The sequence below is a fragment of the Petaurus breviceps genome, unplaced genomic scaffold (assembly GCF_028583685.1).
Source record: "Petaurus breviceps papuanus isolate PSGF00001 unplaced genomic scaffold, PetGlider_PUasm1.0 175, whole genome shotgun sequence".
Taxonomy (NCBI): Eukaryota; Metazoa; Chordata; class Mammalia; order Diprotodontia; family Petauridae; genus Petaurus; species Petaurus breviceps.
The window spans coordinates 25,588,724-25,608,269 of record NW_027185764.1 but is presented as its reverse complement, the minus strand read 5'-3'; the positions used below and the strand labels follow the sequence as shown (position 1 = coordinate 25,608,269).

Here is a 19,546-nt window from a genome sequence, read left to right as displayed (position 1 = left end):
GTCTTTTAAACCTTTGATTTCTTTAGCAAAAAAACAAAGTATGCAAAGAACTAAAAACTATTATATAACCATTATATAACTATATTAGCATAACCTAAAATAATTCACATAACCTAAAAGCTAGAGAATTATCATACCTGGATATATTGAAAATGTTGTAGCCTCATAATTATGCAGTGTAACATGTCTTTCTCATGTCCCATTCAAAAAACAAGTATTATTCTTTTCATTCCACCTATTGGCCATGTACATTGTTTCAATATACTAATAAACCAATACTAATGTTTGTTACATTTGAAAAATGAGATGCTTCTATTACTTGTGATTTCTTAGGTGTATTTATGGTTCAGGAAAATTACTTTTATTTTTAAAGCAATTGGGGTTAAGTAACTTGCTCAAGGTTACACAGCCAGTTATTTCTGGGTGTGGTGCTAAGTATCTGAGCCCAGATTCTATCCCCAGGTCATCCCAACACTGGAGCCAGTGCTCTTACTCGCTGAACCACCTGGCCACCCCTAAGCAATTTGGGTTAAGTAACTTGCTCAAGGTTACACGGCCAGGTTTTTCTGGGTGTGTGCTAAGTGTCTGAGCCCCGATTCAATCCCAGGTTATCCTGACTTTGGGGCTGGTGCTCTTACTCACTGTGCTACCTGGCCGCCCCTAGGAAAATCACTTTTTAATCTCCCTATAAGATTCCTTTTCTACTTGTATTCTGGTTTTAGTAATTTCTACTGATCCGTAATTGGGATAAAATTGGGCACCATAGAACAGACATCACAGATTTTCTAAAAACCAGTGTAAGAGTTAAAGAAAAAAGTACCTTTAATGCAATCCTTGATAGAAATAGTTTTCTATCTACATAGAAATATGCTAGGTCACATAACTTTTTTATTTTTTTTTTTTTTGGCTTCTAATAGGAATACCTCCGAATAACGGGAATTAAAAATCTGTTGCTCTGGAGTTCCTATTTTTTCATATACTTTGCGTTTCTTCTTTTTGCCATCATTTTGATAACTCTGATATTGGTTAACAAGGCAAGTGTTAAGTGTTTTGTGTTTGTTGTTGTTTCAGTTTCATTGGGCAATACTTCATTGTTGAGTGAGAGAGATTACTCTATTAAATAGAACATGAAGCAACATTGATGTAACGTCAAATAATGTAGCATCAAGGTGTTGGGTAGTATAACTGAGGGCCTTACCCTGTGAAATAGCAGGAGAAAAGAGGATCCTCAAGGGGCAGACACATAGAAGCTCCACAGACCCTCCCCACTCACACTAAGGGAATGCAGTTGTGAGGGTTAATAGTGAAGTAGAATACAGGGACTAGGTTGCTGCCTGTTGGGAAAAGAACCTAATATTGGTAGGTGGTTCCAACGTTATTAAGTAAATGAAAGGCAATTACTGACGATTCTACTGTGGAAGTCATGAGGTTGATCATATCTACTTAGTCTCTAGGGAAATATTCGATGAAATTTTGGGGCTCAAGAAGATTGCCTTTCCTGTAGATGTGAGTAATTCAGTTACATTCCCTTTTACTGTATTTCAGACCATGGATAGCTGCTAATTGCTTTAGGGATGCTATAGTATTTAAAAGTCTATTTCCTTGTCCCATTTTACCTTGTCTTCTTATAAACCACTCTTATTTCTATAACTAAATTGACTTATTATGATTTTTTATGGTAGATTATATACCTGCCAGTAATCCAACACAGTCAAGGATCTTTGGTGTTTTTCTTTCTGATGTGCTCTGCCATTGTTTCCATATTCTTCAGCTTTATGATCAGCACATTCTTCAACTCTGGTGAGTCCAGAAACCCAAGTTTTTTAAATTTTCCTGCTCCTGGAGGGCAGGGACTATTTCTTTTTTTTTTTTTTTGTATCTACCACTGCCTTACTCAAGGTAGATGTTTAATAAATGTTTGTTAAATTGGGATTTTGTAAAGACTCTAGAAAAATGTCTAGATGTTTGTACACGATAGGGAGGCAGCCAGTAGATAGGGAGAGATAGAAGATAAATGAGAAAGTGGGGATGTTTAAGGGGCAATCTGTTGGAAAAGTTGGAGTAGAATGAATGGGATCACTTGTTTATGTAGAGAGGTTAACCTTGATGAGACAGGGATGAAAGAGGAGATAGTGGCAGGAAGCATGTGGTGATATGAGGATGAAGAAGAGGGAAGGAGAAGGAGCTCCCAGTGAATGCACTCAGTGTTTTTTCCCCATAAATTACCAACCAGGGTTGCCAGCTTAAAGGATGGGGGAAAGGGTATTGTGAGGAGAGATAAAAAAGGTTTAGAAGATCTGCTGTAGGGGCGGCCAGGTAGCACAGCGAGTAAGAGCACCGGCTCCAGTGTTGAGAAGACCTGGAGATCAAATCCCGGGCTCAGACACTCAGCACCCACCCAGAAACACCTGGCCGTGTAACCTTGAGCAAGTTACTTAACCCCAATTGCTTAGGGGCGGCCAGGTGGCTCAGCGAGTAATAGCACTGGCTCCAGTGTCGGGATGACCTGGATCAAATCCGGGCTCAGACACTCAGCACCACACCCAGAAATAACTGGCTGTGTAACCTTGAGCAAGTTACTTAACCCCAACTGCTTTAAAAAAAAAAAAAAAAAAGAAGATCTGCTGTAGAGAATGAGATAGTGAGTTAATTAGGGAGGTATAAAAAGATTGCCTAGCAGCAGTGGCAGACCAGTTAAGGATATATAACAATACTGTGCTGGACCCAGTTGGGATAGTTGCATGCTTTTCTTTACCTTTTTTTAGCAGCACATGTAGCACATGCTTAGGAGTGTAAGCAGTATATGGTGGGGTGATCTAAGACTGAGACTTACAGGACACAATTGGGCAACAGGACAAAGGGTCGAGGAACTCAATAAAAGGTCAAGGAACTCAATAAGGGGATAACTTAGAGATGAACTTGTTCACCAGGGGGTCAAGATGGGTAAAGGATGAGAGTATAGGTAATACGGTACTGATGGCCCGAGAGAGAATTGAAGGGTCTAGGGAATGGAGGTAACATTAGATAAAGAATAGAGTGTAGTTTTATAAGGCAGAAGGAAATGTAGAATGTCAATAGATTGTTCTCAGATAAGGGTATTTCAAAGTTCATAATCATGGAAGTTGTATATTTATGAATGATGGCAACATCAAGGTTGGGAGCATCTTTGTGGGTGCCTGAGGTGGTGTGGAGCTATAGGTCATATAAAATGTATGATGGATTATACTGTCTGTTTTGCATAGTACCCCCAGAGTTTTTAGACATTAATGAATGTGGTATTAGAAGATCTGGTCCAGGAAATGGTTGGCTACCTTGATATTGTCATCTACTCCCAGAACCCATACAGAGCTATAATCATAATAGTATTTATATGAGTTCCTCATGATTGGCCAAAACTTTTAAAATATGATCTCATTTTATCATCCCAACAGCCCTAAGAAGTAAGTGCTGTTGTTGTTCCCATTTTACACATGAGGAAACTGAGGCTGGAGAGATTAAATGCTTTACTTGGGGTCACACAGTATCTTAAGACAGGATTTGAACTCAGGTCTTCATGACTCCAAGTCCAATACTCAGTCTACCAGATACCTAATTAGGATAGCATAAAAATATGGAATTCCAGAAGTATTTAATAGTTTTCAGAGAAGCTAGATGGATAAGGCAAATGTATTCTACCTAGGGCAAAGTAATTTACTCCAACCCATCCTAAAAGGATTCAAGATCCCACAGCTATGCTCCCAGGACTTCAACATGAGAACAAGGCCAGGTCCTAACAACCAGCTGAGGAGAATGCTAAAAAAAAAACTATGTGTACAGTAGAACATCTCACCTTGTCAATTCTCATCCTAACTCATCTTCCTACATTCACCCTTAATAGATGTAAGTGTCTAGTTAGCATGCTGTGAAACATTGAGAGAACCCTGAATTTTACTTTTCATAATCAGTCCATCCCTTGCAGTAAGCCCAGAGTCCTGATATAGTAAAAGAATGGTAGTAAAAAAAGCCATCCGACATCTGTATAAGTACATTTATCACTCGCCAGAATTATCTTCATTTACCTTCAAGTGATAAAAGAAATGAGTACACTACTTGTGTTCCCAAGAGCTGCACTTTCCGACCAGAATTTTCATTTCCTGAGGTTGTTTTTTGGACTGGCCTTGTGAGATACCTATTCTAGGGTACTTCCAATGAGGAAATTCCCTCCATGAGTGGAAATTGGCATCTACTCTAGATTTATCATCTTAAAGAATTGCCTTGAACACTGGAAGGAAAAGGGATTTGCTGAGGGTCATGTAGCCTGGAAATGTCAGAAGAAGCACCAGGAGACAATAAATAGTGCCATTACATTCTGTCCTGTAAGCTTTACTTCTAGAGTATTATACTTGGTTCTGCATGCCTCAACTTTAGAAAGAACATTGACAAACCAGGATTTGTCCTTTCAGAAAGCTGAAAAGACTTGAAACAATCCTATACAAGGCTTTGTGAAGAAACTGGGGATGTTTAGTTTGAAAAGAAACCCAACAAAAGAAACTTGAAGGGGCCAGGGAGAGCTTTTAAAGTATTTTAAGGACTTTGTATAGAGTAGACAGATTACTCACATCAGATAGAGTAGATAGACTAGAATAGATAGACTTGGTTATTTTTAGCCTCAGAAGACAGATCTAAGATGCATATTGCAAAGAGGCAGATTGGGGCTTGATTTATAAAAACCTTATAGAATTTTTTAGAAATATCCAAAAACCCTAAGAAATGCTTTGGTATAGGTAGCAAGTTCTCTTTCACAGGAAATTTTTAAGTAAAAGCTGAATGACCACTTGTCTGAATTTTGTAGATGGGGATTCCTGTCCTGGCACCCCTTATATCCTTCCAATTCTATGAGTTCAAGATTTGTTTCCACATAATGTTGCACTTTGAGAATTTCTCTTACTTTTTGGATCTTAGTAAGTAGTCATTTAAAAGAAAACTTCCATGAACATAATTATTTATCCTTGTTTAAGTTGTTGTAAAAGATCATAATCTTTTGATAAAGAAGATCAATTCTCAGAAGAAAGTTTCTTTCTGTTTTTATGAGTGAAGTATTTGATAGCCGCAAAAACACCTGGACTATATAGCTGCCTTTTTGGGTCAGAAAAGGGAGTTTGTGCTTTAAGTTATTGTGTATTGTTTAAAAATTTCTGTTTTCCCTTTCCAAATTTCTAGCCAATACTGCTGCTGCTGTAGGGGGTTTTCTCTACTTTATTACCTACCTCCCATACCCTTTCATCCATTCCTATTACGGTGTGATGACTTTCAACAAGAAGCTGTTTTCCTGTCTTCTCTCAAATGTCGCAGTACTCTTGGGGATTCAGGTTCTAATTGCCTCTGAAAGTGCAGGTAAGTATTCTCCACCATTACCAACCCTGCCCTCTCCCCAAGCATGGCACATCTTCCAGGGTGGGATTACTTTTTTTTTTGTCTTTGTATCCCCAGTATAAGAGGCAATATGGCACAGTGGATCTCAGAGTCAGGAGACTAGGTCCTGCTTCTGATAGATCTTGGCAAGTCATTTAAATCCTCCATACACTCTGAGCCTCTAAATTTCTAACCTGTGTTGGTAGACAGATTCCTTTTCTAAGGTTCCCTACATCACCAAATCACAACTCTGGACAAAAATAGATTTCCACTGTAGCCCAGTGCCCTGCAAATTGTAGATTTTTTAAAAATATTTAAATTGAATTTAATACCTTTAGAGTTCTCTCTTTGCTGATTTAATCCCTAGGTACAATTGAGGTCATAACAATGGTTTTAAATAATAATAATGATGATAATTTACGGTTTACAAACTTATGTAGACAATCGAGTTTCTGGCTCTTTGGTGCAGACATTTTGCAATATTTAGAGAAATTGCTTTTAATTAGTACGAAACAAAAGGTTTTACGATAATTACATTTATGTTCAGTGTCTTATTTCTAAGGGTAACCTGCTTTACTAAGGGTTTCATGGTAGACATGAGGAGAAGATAAAAATGTTTGCCAGTAAGAAGGGCGGCTAGGTGCCACAGTGAATAGAGCACTGGCCCTGGAGTCAGGAGGACCTGAGGTCAAAAATCCAACCTCAGACACAACACCAAAAACTAGCCATGTGACCCTGGGCAAGTCACTTTACCCCAACTGCCCTGCTTTCCCCCCTCCAAAAAAAAAAGTACTGTATCAACGATTTGAGCCTGTGGTGAACCATGGTGAATTGTGTACTGATTAGAAATTTATTATCTTAGATTTAGATTTTTTTATTATGTCTTTTGAAAAAGGGACTGTGGTGTAGTGGCAAAAGTGATGGGCTTGGAATCAGGAAGCCAGTTTCATTTCCTGGCTTTTTACATAGAAGCAACATAGAAAGAAGAATATTAGAAGAAATTACCAGTAATTTGTGAGAAGTGAAATTCAAAAGGATCCAGAAAAAAAAAACTTATGACCCCAAATAGCTACATAAATATGGAAAATATAAAAAATAAATGGGTTAAACCAGCCAATTTGTCCTTATGGGTATGTCAGAGACTTGGTGGAATGAGATTTATGTAGAGTGTTTATTATGTAAGTATACATTACTGAAGAGGAGTAAAATAAACAGTGGTGGGATAGCACTGTATATTAAGAAGAAAACTCAGATAGGAAATAAGATAGAGATAATTTGGGTGATGATCAACAAAGGGAAAAACAAAAGAAACAGTGTTAGCTGTTTAACTACAGTTAACTACAGAGCCCCTGTATCAGGAGAATTAAAGGAGGGATGTGATACATGTGATACAAAGAGACAGCTGACATATCATTGCATCGTGGTTCCCGATCTGAGTGCAATAACTCACGCAGGGCATGGTTTCCAGAAGTCTTAATTGTCCGGAAGGATCAGTGGCAGGATGGTTATCATGGAAATGATCAGCTAGGATGTGAATCTGGGAACATAACAGGAAAAAAGGCATTTCAGCAGAGTATGAAAAAGATACACGGCTGGGAACTTAGTAGTTTGGGATCCCAGTAATGACTATTCCTAGTTCACAAATCAAGACAACAGGAGGACCTAGAGAAGAAGGTTCAGGTAAACTCTTCACAACAACAAAAGCCAGAGAAACTTAGAGAAGCAGAAAAAGTTAAGAACATCAAGGTGTTTGATTTTGCCAATGCAGCAGTCAGGCTGATGAAGGAAACACAACTGGCATCTAGAGAAAATAAATCACTTTTCAGGCAGAATAAGAAAGAAAAGTCATGCACTGGTGTGTTTTCTATACTCTTAGCACTTGAAGAAAAAAAAAAAGTGACACGAGCAACTTTTTGGATTTAGATCCAGGAAGGAAGAACATTTTAGATGACTCCAAACTGGACTAGCAGAATCTTTCAAAAATCTCTTTTTAAGGGCAACTTAGTTGCTTAGCCTGAAGAGGGATAATCATGCCTTTTCCCCCTGAATCCCTCCCACTTTTTAAAAACTTAACTTTAAAAAATTTAAATTTTTTTCTCCATCCTACCTTCCATTCCACTCAAAAATAAAAACATTTTTAACAAATGTGCAGAACTGAGCAAAGCAAATTCCTATATTATCCAAATATGGGACTGTCCAGAAGTGTTTTACCTCTCTTTCAGGAGGTGGATAGCATTCTCCATTACCGGCCCTCTGGAATCATGATTGATCATAGGACAGCTTTAAGGAAGAGGAAGAATTGTTGAGTAACTGGCCATCCATAATTGAGGGAATGAAATGTACATGGAAAGTAAACCCTTTCTGGACTAAGAAAATAACAGACGGTTTAAAATTAGGTAGAGTGTTAGGCTGAGCAAAATGAAGCCAAGATGTTATAACAACATTACCTTATGGACTCTTAGTTTTGTGCCTATGAAATATTTCATGTCCCTCTCTCATCAACTATTTTGTGCAAATGTTATTTAAGTATTCTCTTTTCTACCTTGAAGTTTGGTCTATATACCTTATGTGAGAGTGAATTGATTTGTTTTATTTTCACTGTGAGAGAACATTCTGTGACTGTCAAAGTAGACTGACACCCTTTGCTGCCTCTTCCTCTAAAGCAGAATCTATCCCAATTTAATCTAACATTTTCCAGCTCTAACAGGGTTTGCAGAAATTTTTCCTAGCTTCATTATGCTCATGGAAGTCTAGGGACAACGATCCTAACATGAAATAAACCTCAGGTTGCTGAAATAATTTTGATTTTCTTACCTAAAGGAAGCCCTGGCACTAATACCTTTGAAAGGGAAAAAAGATCAAAGCACATTCTTCATGGCCAAATTCTAAGCCATCTGATTAGAGAAGCCACAGATGCAGAGTGTAGTTATAATGTGTGAATTTCATGACTAGTGTGAGTTTACAGAATGAAGAGTTTTAGGGAACATTGTAGAGGAAGTCCAGAGTACAGCCTGAAGAAAAATGAAGACATGACTGGCCTCCGTAACTCTCCTTAAATAGAGGGTCTAGGAGGAACCATACAATCTGAGGAAATGGCCACAGGGGCAGAGGGTAGTACTGCCTGGAGATGAATGAAATCAAAACCAGAGGCTAAAGTGAAAATAGAATCTACTAATCATTCTGTAAATAAACTCTAAAAAAGTAAGTCTAAGGAATTTTACCAAAAACCAAAGCACCCACATTAAAGAAAGAATATTTCAACCATCTGGAAAAAATCAGTTTTCAAGTACCATGGGTTTAAAGATATAAGGCACACAGTGAATAGAGCATTGGACCTGGAATCAGGAAAACCTGAGTTCAAATTTGGCCTCAGAAACTAGCTGTATGGTCCTCAGCAAGTCACTTAACTCCTGGCTACTTCAGTTTCCTTGTTTATAAATAGGAGGAAATAATTATACATACCTTCTAGGATAGTTGTTAGAAAAAAAATGAGTTAATATGTGTGCTTTGAGAACCATAAAACACAAATTAAAATGATAATTATTATTTTTATTTAGAAACAACATATCAGGCCTGACAGCTTCTATTATAAACAAGAGCTCTCAGGATACAATATTCAAAAAAGGTAAAATATATAAGCTTACAACCAAGAATAACTTAGTTTACAAAGCTGAAAATAATTCTGTAGGGGAAAACATACCTTAAAAATGAAATAGAGTACTTTCAAGCGTTTCAGATAAAAAGATCAAGGGGGTGGGAACTTTAATATTGCAAAAACAAGTGCAGTGAAGCCTAAAAAGGTAAATTTATGGTGATGTAAGACTAACTTTTTTTTTAAAGCAATCGGGGTTAAGTAACTTGCTCAAGGTTACACGGCCAGTTATTTCTGGGTGTGGTGCTAAGTATCTGAGCCCGGATTTGATCCCCAGGTCATCCCAACATTGGAGCCGGTGCTCTTACTCGAGCCACCTGGCTGCCCCTAAGACTAACATTCTTATAGAGAAGAAGAAACAAATGTACCTTCAGGGCCTTAATGTCTTCAAAGGATATTGAGGGAGTTATGTAAGGAGGAGAAGCAGAAGGAAAGGTAAAATAAGTAATATACTGCTATAGAAATGAGGAAGAAAGGGGTGGAACTTGCAGTTTCTCATAATTGGGGTATATGATAAGAATATACAAATGTGAAAAGAAGGTTTGGGAAGATGAACGAATCACTGTACCTAAAATAAACAAGAGAAAATTGAAAACACACAAGCACACACATACACAGACACACACGTGATACAAACATAGTTTAATGTAGAAAAACATGAAACAATGGACACAGTTTGAAGGTAGCAGTGTGCTATGACCTAGAGGAGCCCAAATTCCACACACTTACATCCCAGTAAAGTTCCAAAAACATGCCCCAAAAGTTATATAAATAGATGTTAATTCCTCCACCCAGCTGAGGGCTGCACATAAAGACTGCCAGAGTCCTGAAGAAACCTGGAATGTAGATGAAGCAAGGCGGGTAGAAGGAGCCCCAGAAAAGAACTCTGAAATAACTAGAGAAATGCTGAGAGCAGAGGCCAAATTCCATGGCAATCAAAAAAGGAAGAAAGGCCTAAGGCATAGCCCAGAATGGGGAGGAGTGTCCCTAGAACCTCATTTTAACAGGAGAAAGAAAGGTTTCAGTGGCAGAGCAGTCCAGGAACACTGACCACAGCAAAAAAAAAATAATAATAATAATAATAACCTGAGGAGCATCCAGACAAGTTAGGCCTGAATCACTGCATAAGAGAAGACTAAATAATCCCTGCAGAAAGTTGGGGCCTAGTTTTAGCCATCGTGTTCAGGAAGAACACTTTTTTCCCCATACCATTCAAGAGAACAGGAGCAGAATTTGACCCAAGCATAATCAGACTTCAATCTATATTCAGAGTTCATTATTTCTCTCTCTGGAGGTGAATAGCATTTTTTCATCATAAATCCTTTGGAATTGACTTGGATCATTATATTCATCAGAGTAGCCAAGACTTTCATAGTTAGTCATCATTACAATATTGTTGTTATTATGATAATGTTCTCCTAATTCTGCTCATTTCACTTTGCATCAGCTCATCTAAGTCTTCTCAGATTTTTCTGAAACCATCCTATTTATTATTTCTTAGAATAGAGTAGTATTCCTTTACAATCATATACCACAACTTGTTCAGCCATTCATCAATTTATGAACATCCCCTCAATTTCCAATTTTTTGCCAACAAAAAAAATACTGCTACAAATACTTTTCTATTTTTCCCTTTACTTTGATCTCTTTGAAATCTAGACATAGATGCGGGATATTGGTCTATGCCTAATCTTTACCAGAATGTTTTCTACTTTTTCCTGAAGTTGGGTCTTTGGGTTTACCAAATGCTAGATTACTGTAGTCACTTAATTCCAAATATTGTGTATCTAATATTGATCAATAATCTGTTTCTTATCCAGTACCAAATTGTTTTGATAATTACCACTTTGTACTATAGTTTAAGATCTGGTACTAGTAGGTCACCTTCACTTTTTTAATGAATTTTTTATTGTTTTTTTTTTCTAGCCTTACAAAATATTTGATAGTTTGGTTGGTGTGGCACTGAATAACCAAATTAATTTAGGAAATATTGTCATTTTAATTATATTGACTCAGCCTACCCATGAGCAATTAATGTTTCTCCCACTTGTTTGGATTTGTCTTTCTTTGTGGGAAAAGTATTTTGTAATTGTGTTCATATAGTTCTTGTGTGTTTCTTGAGGGTAGACTTCCAAGTATTTTATACTGTTTATATTGCTGTTGCTTCTAGGATTAAATATAAACTTCTCTGTTTGGCATTTAAAATGCTGTAGAGTCCGTTCCAACCTATTTTTCCAAAGAAATAACATATTCCTTCCCCTCACACATTTTGTGTTCCAACCAAATTGGTCTACTTGTTGTTTCATGTACATACAATTCCAGCTCCCATCTTTAAGCCTCTATATGGAGCTATCTCTGTATCTAGAATGCTCTCATTCCTTAACTTCACCTCATAAAAATTATAGCATCCTTCAAAACACAGCTCTAGTACCACTTTCTACAAAAGGTCATTCTTGACTCCTCTCATTATTACTGCTTTTCCCTTTTCCCCACTCCAGCTAATCACTTTTTCTATACTATGTATATATCTCATACAGACTTGTCTGCCCATGTATTGTTTATCCTGAGTAAAATATCAAGCTCCTTGAAGGCAGGGAATTTTTTTCTTCTGATGGAGAGAGACAGTGGTTTGGTGTGGATACAGAGATGGTCTTAAAGACAGAAAGAATTGGGTTCCAGGCCTGTGTTTACCCCATACTGATTTTATGACCAGGGAAAGCCACTTAACCTTTTGGTGCCAAGTCAATGCTGACCAGAACTGGTAGTGTTTCCTCACCTAGGTGTTCACTATACCACTAAAATAATAGTTTTAGTTCCTATTCCTATTTTCATCCCTATCCTATCCTGCCCTACACTGTCCTATCTCCAGTGCCTTCCAAAGAGGTTTGGCACACAGCAGGCTTTTAAAAAAAAAAACTTGTTTATTTGAATTATATGACTGTCATCAAGTATCTCGTGACTTTAGTATGAAAGGGGGACTAGACTTCTGGTTGAGCTCAGAAGAAACAACTAGGAAAGACCAATGAGTTGAAATTTCAAAGGTTGCTTCAGGTTTGGTTTAGGGAAACATCGTAATAATCAAGGGCATTCAAAAGTGAGATGAGCCAGAGCTAGTCCAAGAGCTCTGGAGGATCTCCTCTCATTGGAGATCTTCGAGCTATGGCAGGACAACTATTTGTCAGTGAAGGTGTAGAGAGTTTTCTCAGTCTGGTGTGGGTATTATGGGGTTTTTGGGTCCCTTCCAATTCTTAGGCTCTGCTATTCTGTTAACCTAGGAGACAGAAAATTGGTTTTGATTTAATTTACCAAAAAGTAATTATTGAGGAAAAAGGCAAAGTCTAACTATGTGTTGACTCAGATTTCTCTCAAAATTAGCAAGTCTATTCAGACTCTGAGAAGTGTTCTAATTTCTTGACATCAAATCTTCTGGTAGTAGTTTTGTCTTAGAGCCACCACTTTTTTTTAATGTAAATGTTTAGCTTGGAGAAGATGAATCTATGACTAGTTCAGCAGTCTGTGTTGCCTTTATTACTCTCACATCCTCTCTGTTTCTTCTCCTTACAATCACATAGTCTGTTAAATGCCAGTGTTTGATTCATGAAGTTTTATGGCATTTAGGTAAACAGAAGACAGTGTTGGTGATGAGAAGGTCACGAGATGCACAAGTGTTCAGTAATAAGTGACCATTGCTCTTGCTGTCTCCAGCTCTGTCCCTCTCAAGGACTCCCTGCCAGGTCTAACAGTCTGTGTCCTCTCTGGTGTTACAGTAACCTAGAGTGATGAGCTTCTCCTCTTTCACCACACTGATGATGGAGGTCTGCGGGTCTTCATAAAGTTTTACTTCGACTTCGTCAGGGTTTGTCGTTGTGGGAATCATATTGTCATGAGTCTATCATTCACTCCTTTTGGGAAACATGCAAGCTTGTTGACTAGATTACCTACACCAGCTTCACCGCATTTCCCATCACCACAGACACTCTAGAATAATATGTATCCAGCTCACTCTGACTTGGGTAAGCTGGCCTTCATTTGACAGCCTTGTTTCACTCAGAGTCACTATTTTGATGCAGTTCCTACTGAGTTCTCTCAACAAGAGCTATTCATCTTTCAGGTCTATTGAACTTCATGTTGTCCATAGACATGTGCACATTCCATGTACCAATAGTGAGTGCAATCATCTTCACAAAAGTTTTTGTACATTTATTTGCATTTTGACCACAGGGACAGGTCCCTGCCTGCCACGGTAAGCAGGCCAGGACTGGGTGAAGCAGGCAGTTTTTAAGGCACCTTTCCTAGCCCAGAAGGTGAGCAGCACAGTCCTTGAAAAAAAGGCTGCTCAGACACTGAGGTGGCTGCCAAACCCCACTCCAGAGAGAAGACAACCCTATAACCTTGGCCACCTGTGTGCAGGGTTGTGACTACAGCTCCCCAGTGTACCTGCACCTGCTGCCTTGTCACTTGCCTGTCACCACAGGACTTTGAGGTAGGTAAAAATGATAAAAATAGTTTGGGTGATGTCTTTTGATTCGTACACAGATTGGATTTAAACGAGGCAGAAATGTACAAAATTATCAGCATCAGGGTGGCCAAGTGGTGCAGTGAGTAAGAGCGCCAGCCCCGGAGGCGGGAGACCTGGGATTGGTTCCGACCTCAGATACTTACCACCCACACCAAATAACTGGCATGTAACCTTGAGCAAGTTACTTAACCCCAATTGCTTTAAAAAAAATTATTAGTGTCACTGTCCCAGAGTCAGCAGTCTAGTAGCAAGAGAAATGGCAAGATGACTGATGAGGGCTCAGGATGCAGTGTTGGTTTCTTTGATTTCTAACAATGCTCTAAGCACTCCACAGTTCCTGCTTCAGTTGCCTTCATGGCCATTGGAGCAAATTGTTCTCATTCATCCATTCACATGCTTGGGATAGACATAGTTAACTAGGATATGGCTGCTGCACATACTGTAGCTTCTTGAAATCACAGGTGAGAGAGTTGGGTGGCAGGTAGACACCAAAGGTGTAGAGCAGCCCTGAAAAGGACTTGACAACCCTCTCACCTGAGGTAGTAGCCTCCCCTGAACAGCCCTGTACCTCAAGAGACGAAACAATACAACCTAATTACAAACTGTCCCTTTTCTACAATGATCTAGAAAGTGTGCTAGAACAAATTCTGATTTAAAAATCCAATAAAAAGTCACAGTGAGTAATTTTTTCTTCCAGCTCAGGTTGGCTTAGGGAAAACAGAGAAGTCTACAGATGTGAGGAATAACATCTGGCCTGGAGCATTCATGGAGAACAAGAGCTAAGACAGGGCAGAAAGCATGGAGGCAGAAAGAGATTTCAGGGGATCCCTGAACTAGCACTGGGTACAGGAACAGGTACTATGTAGCAACTCTGTTACCCACTGCCCAATCCAGATTCAGAGACCCAGGGCAGAGAGGAAACTTGGGCCCTAGCTGGGTACCAAGAAAGGAGTAAGTTCCAGAACACAGCTGTGTGGCTCTGAGACCATGAGTGCCTTTTGCAGCTTTAAGCCCAGTATGGAGGCCTGCAGTAGAATAACTAGGGCAGGAGTCTCAGATTGATGCCTGTATCAATGAAGTGCAGCATGAAACAGGAGAGTGTGCAATGATGGACACAAGCCAGGTGGGAAGCTTGTCAATACAAGTTCATTTATTCATCTGAAGGCCAAGATATTTATACACTTTTGCAGTAGGGAGGATGAAGCTTTTCCATGAGAAAAGGTTGTAGAGAAATAAAATGTAGCTCAGCATCTCCTTTCCACTTCCCGGTAATTCACCCCCTTGTGTACCTATTGTTACCTTGGTCAGCATGATCTGTTCTCAGCTAGAAAGCACTTAACTAGCAACTTTGCAGGAGGCTACTCCCATGGTTCCCTTTCTTATCTATATTGCTTAAGCAGCCAGGGTCTCAGAGACGGCCAGAAGGTTCCAAGCCTCCCTGCACAGGGCATGAGTAACAGGGGGAGGGAGGGAGAGTCAACATCCTGAGATATAGTGGGCCCCGGTGGGTGAGAACAAGACTCAAGGGGGTCCTTGGCCTGGATTCACGCCCATGGCAGACCCCTCAGAGCTGACCCTCGACATCACCCCCTACATCAGACCAAAGGTGATGTGAGAGTTCAGACACTCTGAACTTATACAGGCTCCCAGCAGGCTACCACTTACTCAGTTCAATAGCAATCAACTGAAACCCTACCAAGGACTTATTCAATGATCTGCCAAAACTACCAAAGGATTACTTTATAATAAAAGCTAGAAAAATAATAATTTGTTTGGAGGAAAAAATGATAACAAAATTCATTCTGGAAGAATAGCAAAGTAAATAATGATTTTAAAAATGATTTTTAAAAAATGATTTAAAAGAAGTAGACCCAGCAGTAACTAATCAGAGACCATACTACAAAGTCATAATTGGCGAGCCAATTTGGTGCTGGGTAAGGGACAGAGGCAACTAGAGGCTCAATGGATAGAGTACTGGACCTGTTGTCAGGAATACCTGAGTTCAGCTTCCACTTTAGATACTCACTAGCCATGTAACTCTAAGCAAGTCACTTAACCACTATTGGCAAACCACTTCCAGTATCTTTGGCAAGAGATACATACAGGATCAGCAAGGAAACAGGTAAATCAGGGAAATGCATTACATGTGTGATACACAGAAGCAAATGATGACAGAACCCCAAAGATCCTGACTATTGGTTGCAAAACAAAAACTATTGGGAAACCTGGAGAATAGTCTGGAAGAAACTAGTTAGAGATCAGTATCTCACCCAGTATACTAAAACAAGCTCCAAATGGGTACATGACTTAGACGTAAAGGGTGACATCATTAGCAAGTTAGAAAAGCATGGAAGAAATAATCAGCATAGGACCAAATGACCAAAGGAGAGATAGGTTCATAGGAGGTAAAATGGACAAATTTGATTAAATAAAATAAAAATATTTTGCATGAATAAAACTAGCGAAGGTAAAATGAGAAAAGAAGTAGGAAATGGGGGGGGTGGGAATTTGCAATACGTATCTCATTTCTAAAGTAAAAGTAAAATTTATGACAAGAAGAGCCATTCCCCAGTTGATATTCAAAGGACATGAATAGGCAGTTTTCAGAACTATCAATCACCATATAAAAATGCTCTAATTCATGAATATTTAGAGAAATACTAATTAAAACAATTTTGAGGTACTACCTCATACCCATCAGACTGGTTAAGTTGACAGAAAAATAACATGCTGGAGGGTATGTAGGAAAACAAGTAATTAATGCACTATTGTTGGAGTTGTAAACTGGTCCAGCTATTCTGGAAGTATTTTGTTACTGTGCCCACAAATCTATTAAATTGTACATATCCTATTACTCAGTGATACCACTACTAGGTCTATACTCCAAAGAGATCATTGGAAAAGGGAAAGGAGTCATATTTTCAAAATTATTTAGAGTAGTTCTTTTTGTGGTACCAAAGAATTGGAAACTGAGTCGATGCCTATCAGGGAATGGCTGAACAAGTTATGGAATGTGAATATGATGGAATACTGCTGAGCTGTAGAAATGATGAAGGGGATGGTTTCAGAGAAACATGGAACCAGGACTTGTAGGAACATATGCAACAGTAAGTGAACAGAAGCAAGAGAGCAATAGCAACAGTATTGTAAAGATAATCAACTTTGAAAGACTTAGGAACTTCATCACCATTAATCACAATTAATAGCAATTTTAAAGGACTTGTGAATAACATGATATCCACCCCCAGATAGGGCTGATGGATTCAGAGTACAAATTAAAGCAGACTTCCTTTTCCTTTTTTACTTTCTTTCTTTTTTTTCTTTCTGCCTTTCTCCCTCTCTCTTTTCCTCCCTCCCTTTCTCTTTTCCTCCCTCCCTCCCTTCTTTTCCCTCTTCCTTCCTCTCTCCCTCCCACCCATCTTTCCTTCCTTCTCTCCACATAGCTAATGTGGGGATTTATTTTGCATGACTATACATATTTGTAGTGAGTTTGGGATTTTGTTGTTTGTTTGTTTTGCCCTCTCCATGGGTAGGAAAAGGGAGGTGGAAACTTTAAAACTGAAAATAAAATAAATTATAAAATTAAAATTATAAAATATAAAAATACATAAAAATTGTGAATAGCACAAAAATTAGTGATTATTGAACAACTTTTTACATGTACACTCTTGCTAGGATCTGTGAAGATGCAAGAAGAAAGTAAAAAGGTGATTTCTGGAAGAGATTATAGTCTAGTTAGAAATGCATAAAACAACATCATGGGCCATACGTACCATAAGTGTTCATTAATAGGAAAGATCAATGTGACTTTGAGTATCTGGAAATGTTTCATGGAGGAACTTAGATTTGAAATGATCCTTAAAGGATAAGGAAGGATCTGTACATTCAGGATATACTAAGCAAGGATAATCGAAGGACATAAATGAGTCTTCTCAGGAGTGGTTTTAATGTCCTAATGCTTCACAACTTTTGTTTTCTGACTATGAGAAAAGGGCTCAGCTCAGAATATTCAGGTACACACTACTACCCCTAACCTGGATTAGTCAACATAAAATACAGGTCCATCGGTGATTTGTATTTCATATGAGCCCCTTATACAGTCCATTGCCGTAACCCGTAGACAAATGAGATGAGCGGAACTTTCCCAGGAAATTTTCTTTTCTCCAGATTAAGCTTAAACAAAACTCACCTACTGTGGTTCCAGCCTTTAAATAAAAAGCACAAACATACATTATTTTCCTCTTATCTCCCTAATTTTGTCCCCTTCCTCACTACTTAAGGTAGTTATATCCCAATATTAATTTCTCTATACATTTCTTCTCCCTTAGCAATATCATTCATGCCCATAACTGTAATTTCCTTCTCTATTCAGCTAACTTCCAGTCCTAATCTCTCTATTGAGTTCTAGCCCTATTTCAGCTGCCTATCACATATTTTTCTTAAAGGAACCACCAGAACTTCAATTTATTAAACCTAACCCCTAAAACCTGCAAATTTTTGTCTTCTCCCCTCATACCATCATATCTTATTTCTGGGAGCTGTAGGGCAATTGTTATAATCTTAGTTTTTCATGCATAATAACCAAGTTATCTTTGGTTGTGTTTCAGAAACTGGGGTTCAATGGGCAAAACTTTTGCAGCCAATAACCAGAGATGATGATTTAACCTTTGGACATATCCTTGGAATGTTGATATTTGATTCTTTTTTGTATGCCTTGGTGACTTGGTATATTGAAGCAGTTTTTCCAGGAAATTATGGAATACCCCAGCCCTGGAACTTCTTCTTGATGGTGAGTTACAAAGCTACTTTTCTTTAAGTTTTTTTAATAGCATAATTCTGACTACTTTGTGAAAGAATATACATTCTTACCCTTTTCCATAGTTTCCTATTTCCAAAATTGAGTTCTAGAGAGTCAATTAAAATAATAAATCCTCTTTCCCCTCCCCTTTGCTAATTTTAGTTTCAGTATATTTACTTTTTATATATTATCACACTTGAATCAATCCAGTGACCTCAAAAGCCCCAGCAGATGTGATAGAAGCTATTATCTATAGATGGTGACATAATAATCTCAGATGTCACCATCATTATCTTCACTATTCACAACTCACTGTCTGTCCTTAACGCCTCCCCCAAAAAAAGACCACCAAGAATGGATAAGGAGAGCTAAATATGTGATATTAATTGTATAAAAGAAAGGGAAAGTTGCCAGAAAGTGAGCCACAGAGGAAAATAAGGAAAAAAGACTAAAATTATCAAAGACCTTAAGAGGAAGAAAACTCAAGGAATTTGAGAATAATCAGATAAAAAGTTTTGTCATCTCTAATTGCAAATTGAAGGAAAATTATTCAGCAATTGATAAGATAGAAGAGCCTGTTGATTTTGAAAAGATGGATGTTCCTGAATAGTTTGAATGCAAAATAAGATTGTTAGTATAGAATTTATGGAATGTACAGTAGTTCTCCCAAATAATTGGGAGAACATAAAACTTGGATCCACAATTGCAAGTCTCATAAAAAAGAGAAGATGATTGACTGGGAACACAAATATATAGAAGTGAAGGACAATCTGGAAAAAAACAAGCAAAAAGCATTAGCGTTAAAAGAAAGTATGCTCCTGATAGAAGCAAAACATTGATCTCAAAGACAGAATACTTAGCAATAACTTAAAGGTTATAGGTGTACTAGAAGGACATGACAGTTCAAAGAATCTGAGCACTATAATTGAAGAAATAAGACAAGAAAGTTGCGCAGACCTTCTCAGCCTAGAAAATAAAGTTCCAATTGAGAGACTCCATAGATTGCTTCCATTGCTAGGCTGCAAACTACAAGACACTCAACTTGCTAAATTTCACAATTCCATTGATAAAATATTCTATAGGCAACCAGGTGAAATACCTTCAGATATAAAGGAAAGGAAATTCAAATAACACAAGACTATTTTGCACTCACCAGAAAATGAAGGAGGAAATGTAATCATATGTT

At 38.2% G+C, this 19,546-nt stretch overlaps 1 protein-coding gene across 1 annotated transcript in view; it reads left to right on the top strand.

Moving 5' to 3' along the window:
- Positions 1 to 19,546, top strand: part of LOC138159013 (phospholipid-transporting ATPase ABCA3-like) — a 189,955-nt gene that overhangs the window by 24,676 nt on the left and 145,733 nt on the right. Inside the window, exons 5-7 of the mRNA XM_069085363.1 lie at positions 1,683 to 1,800; positions 5,200 to 5,373; positions 18,170 to 18,351. Of these exons, the coding sequence (XP_068941464.1) occupies positions 1,683 to 1,800; positions 5,200 to 5,373; positions 18,170 to 18,351 (474 nt within the window). The remainder of the gene's footprint in view (positions 1 to 1,682; positions 1,801 to 5,199; positions 5,374 to 18,169; positions 18,352 to 19,546) is intronic.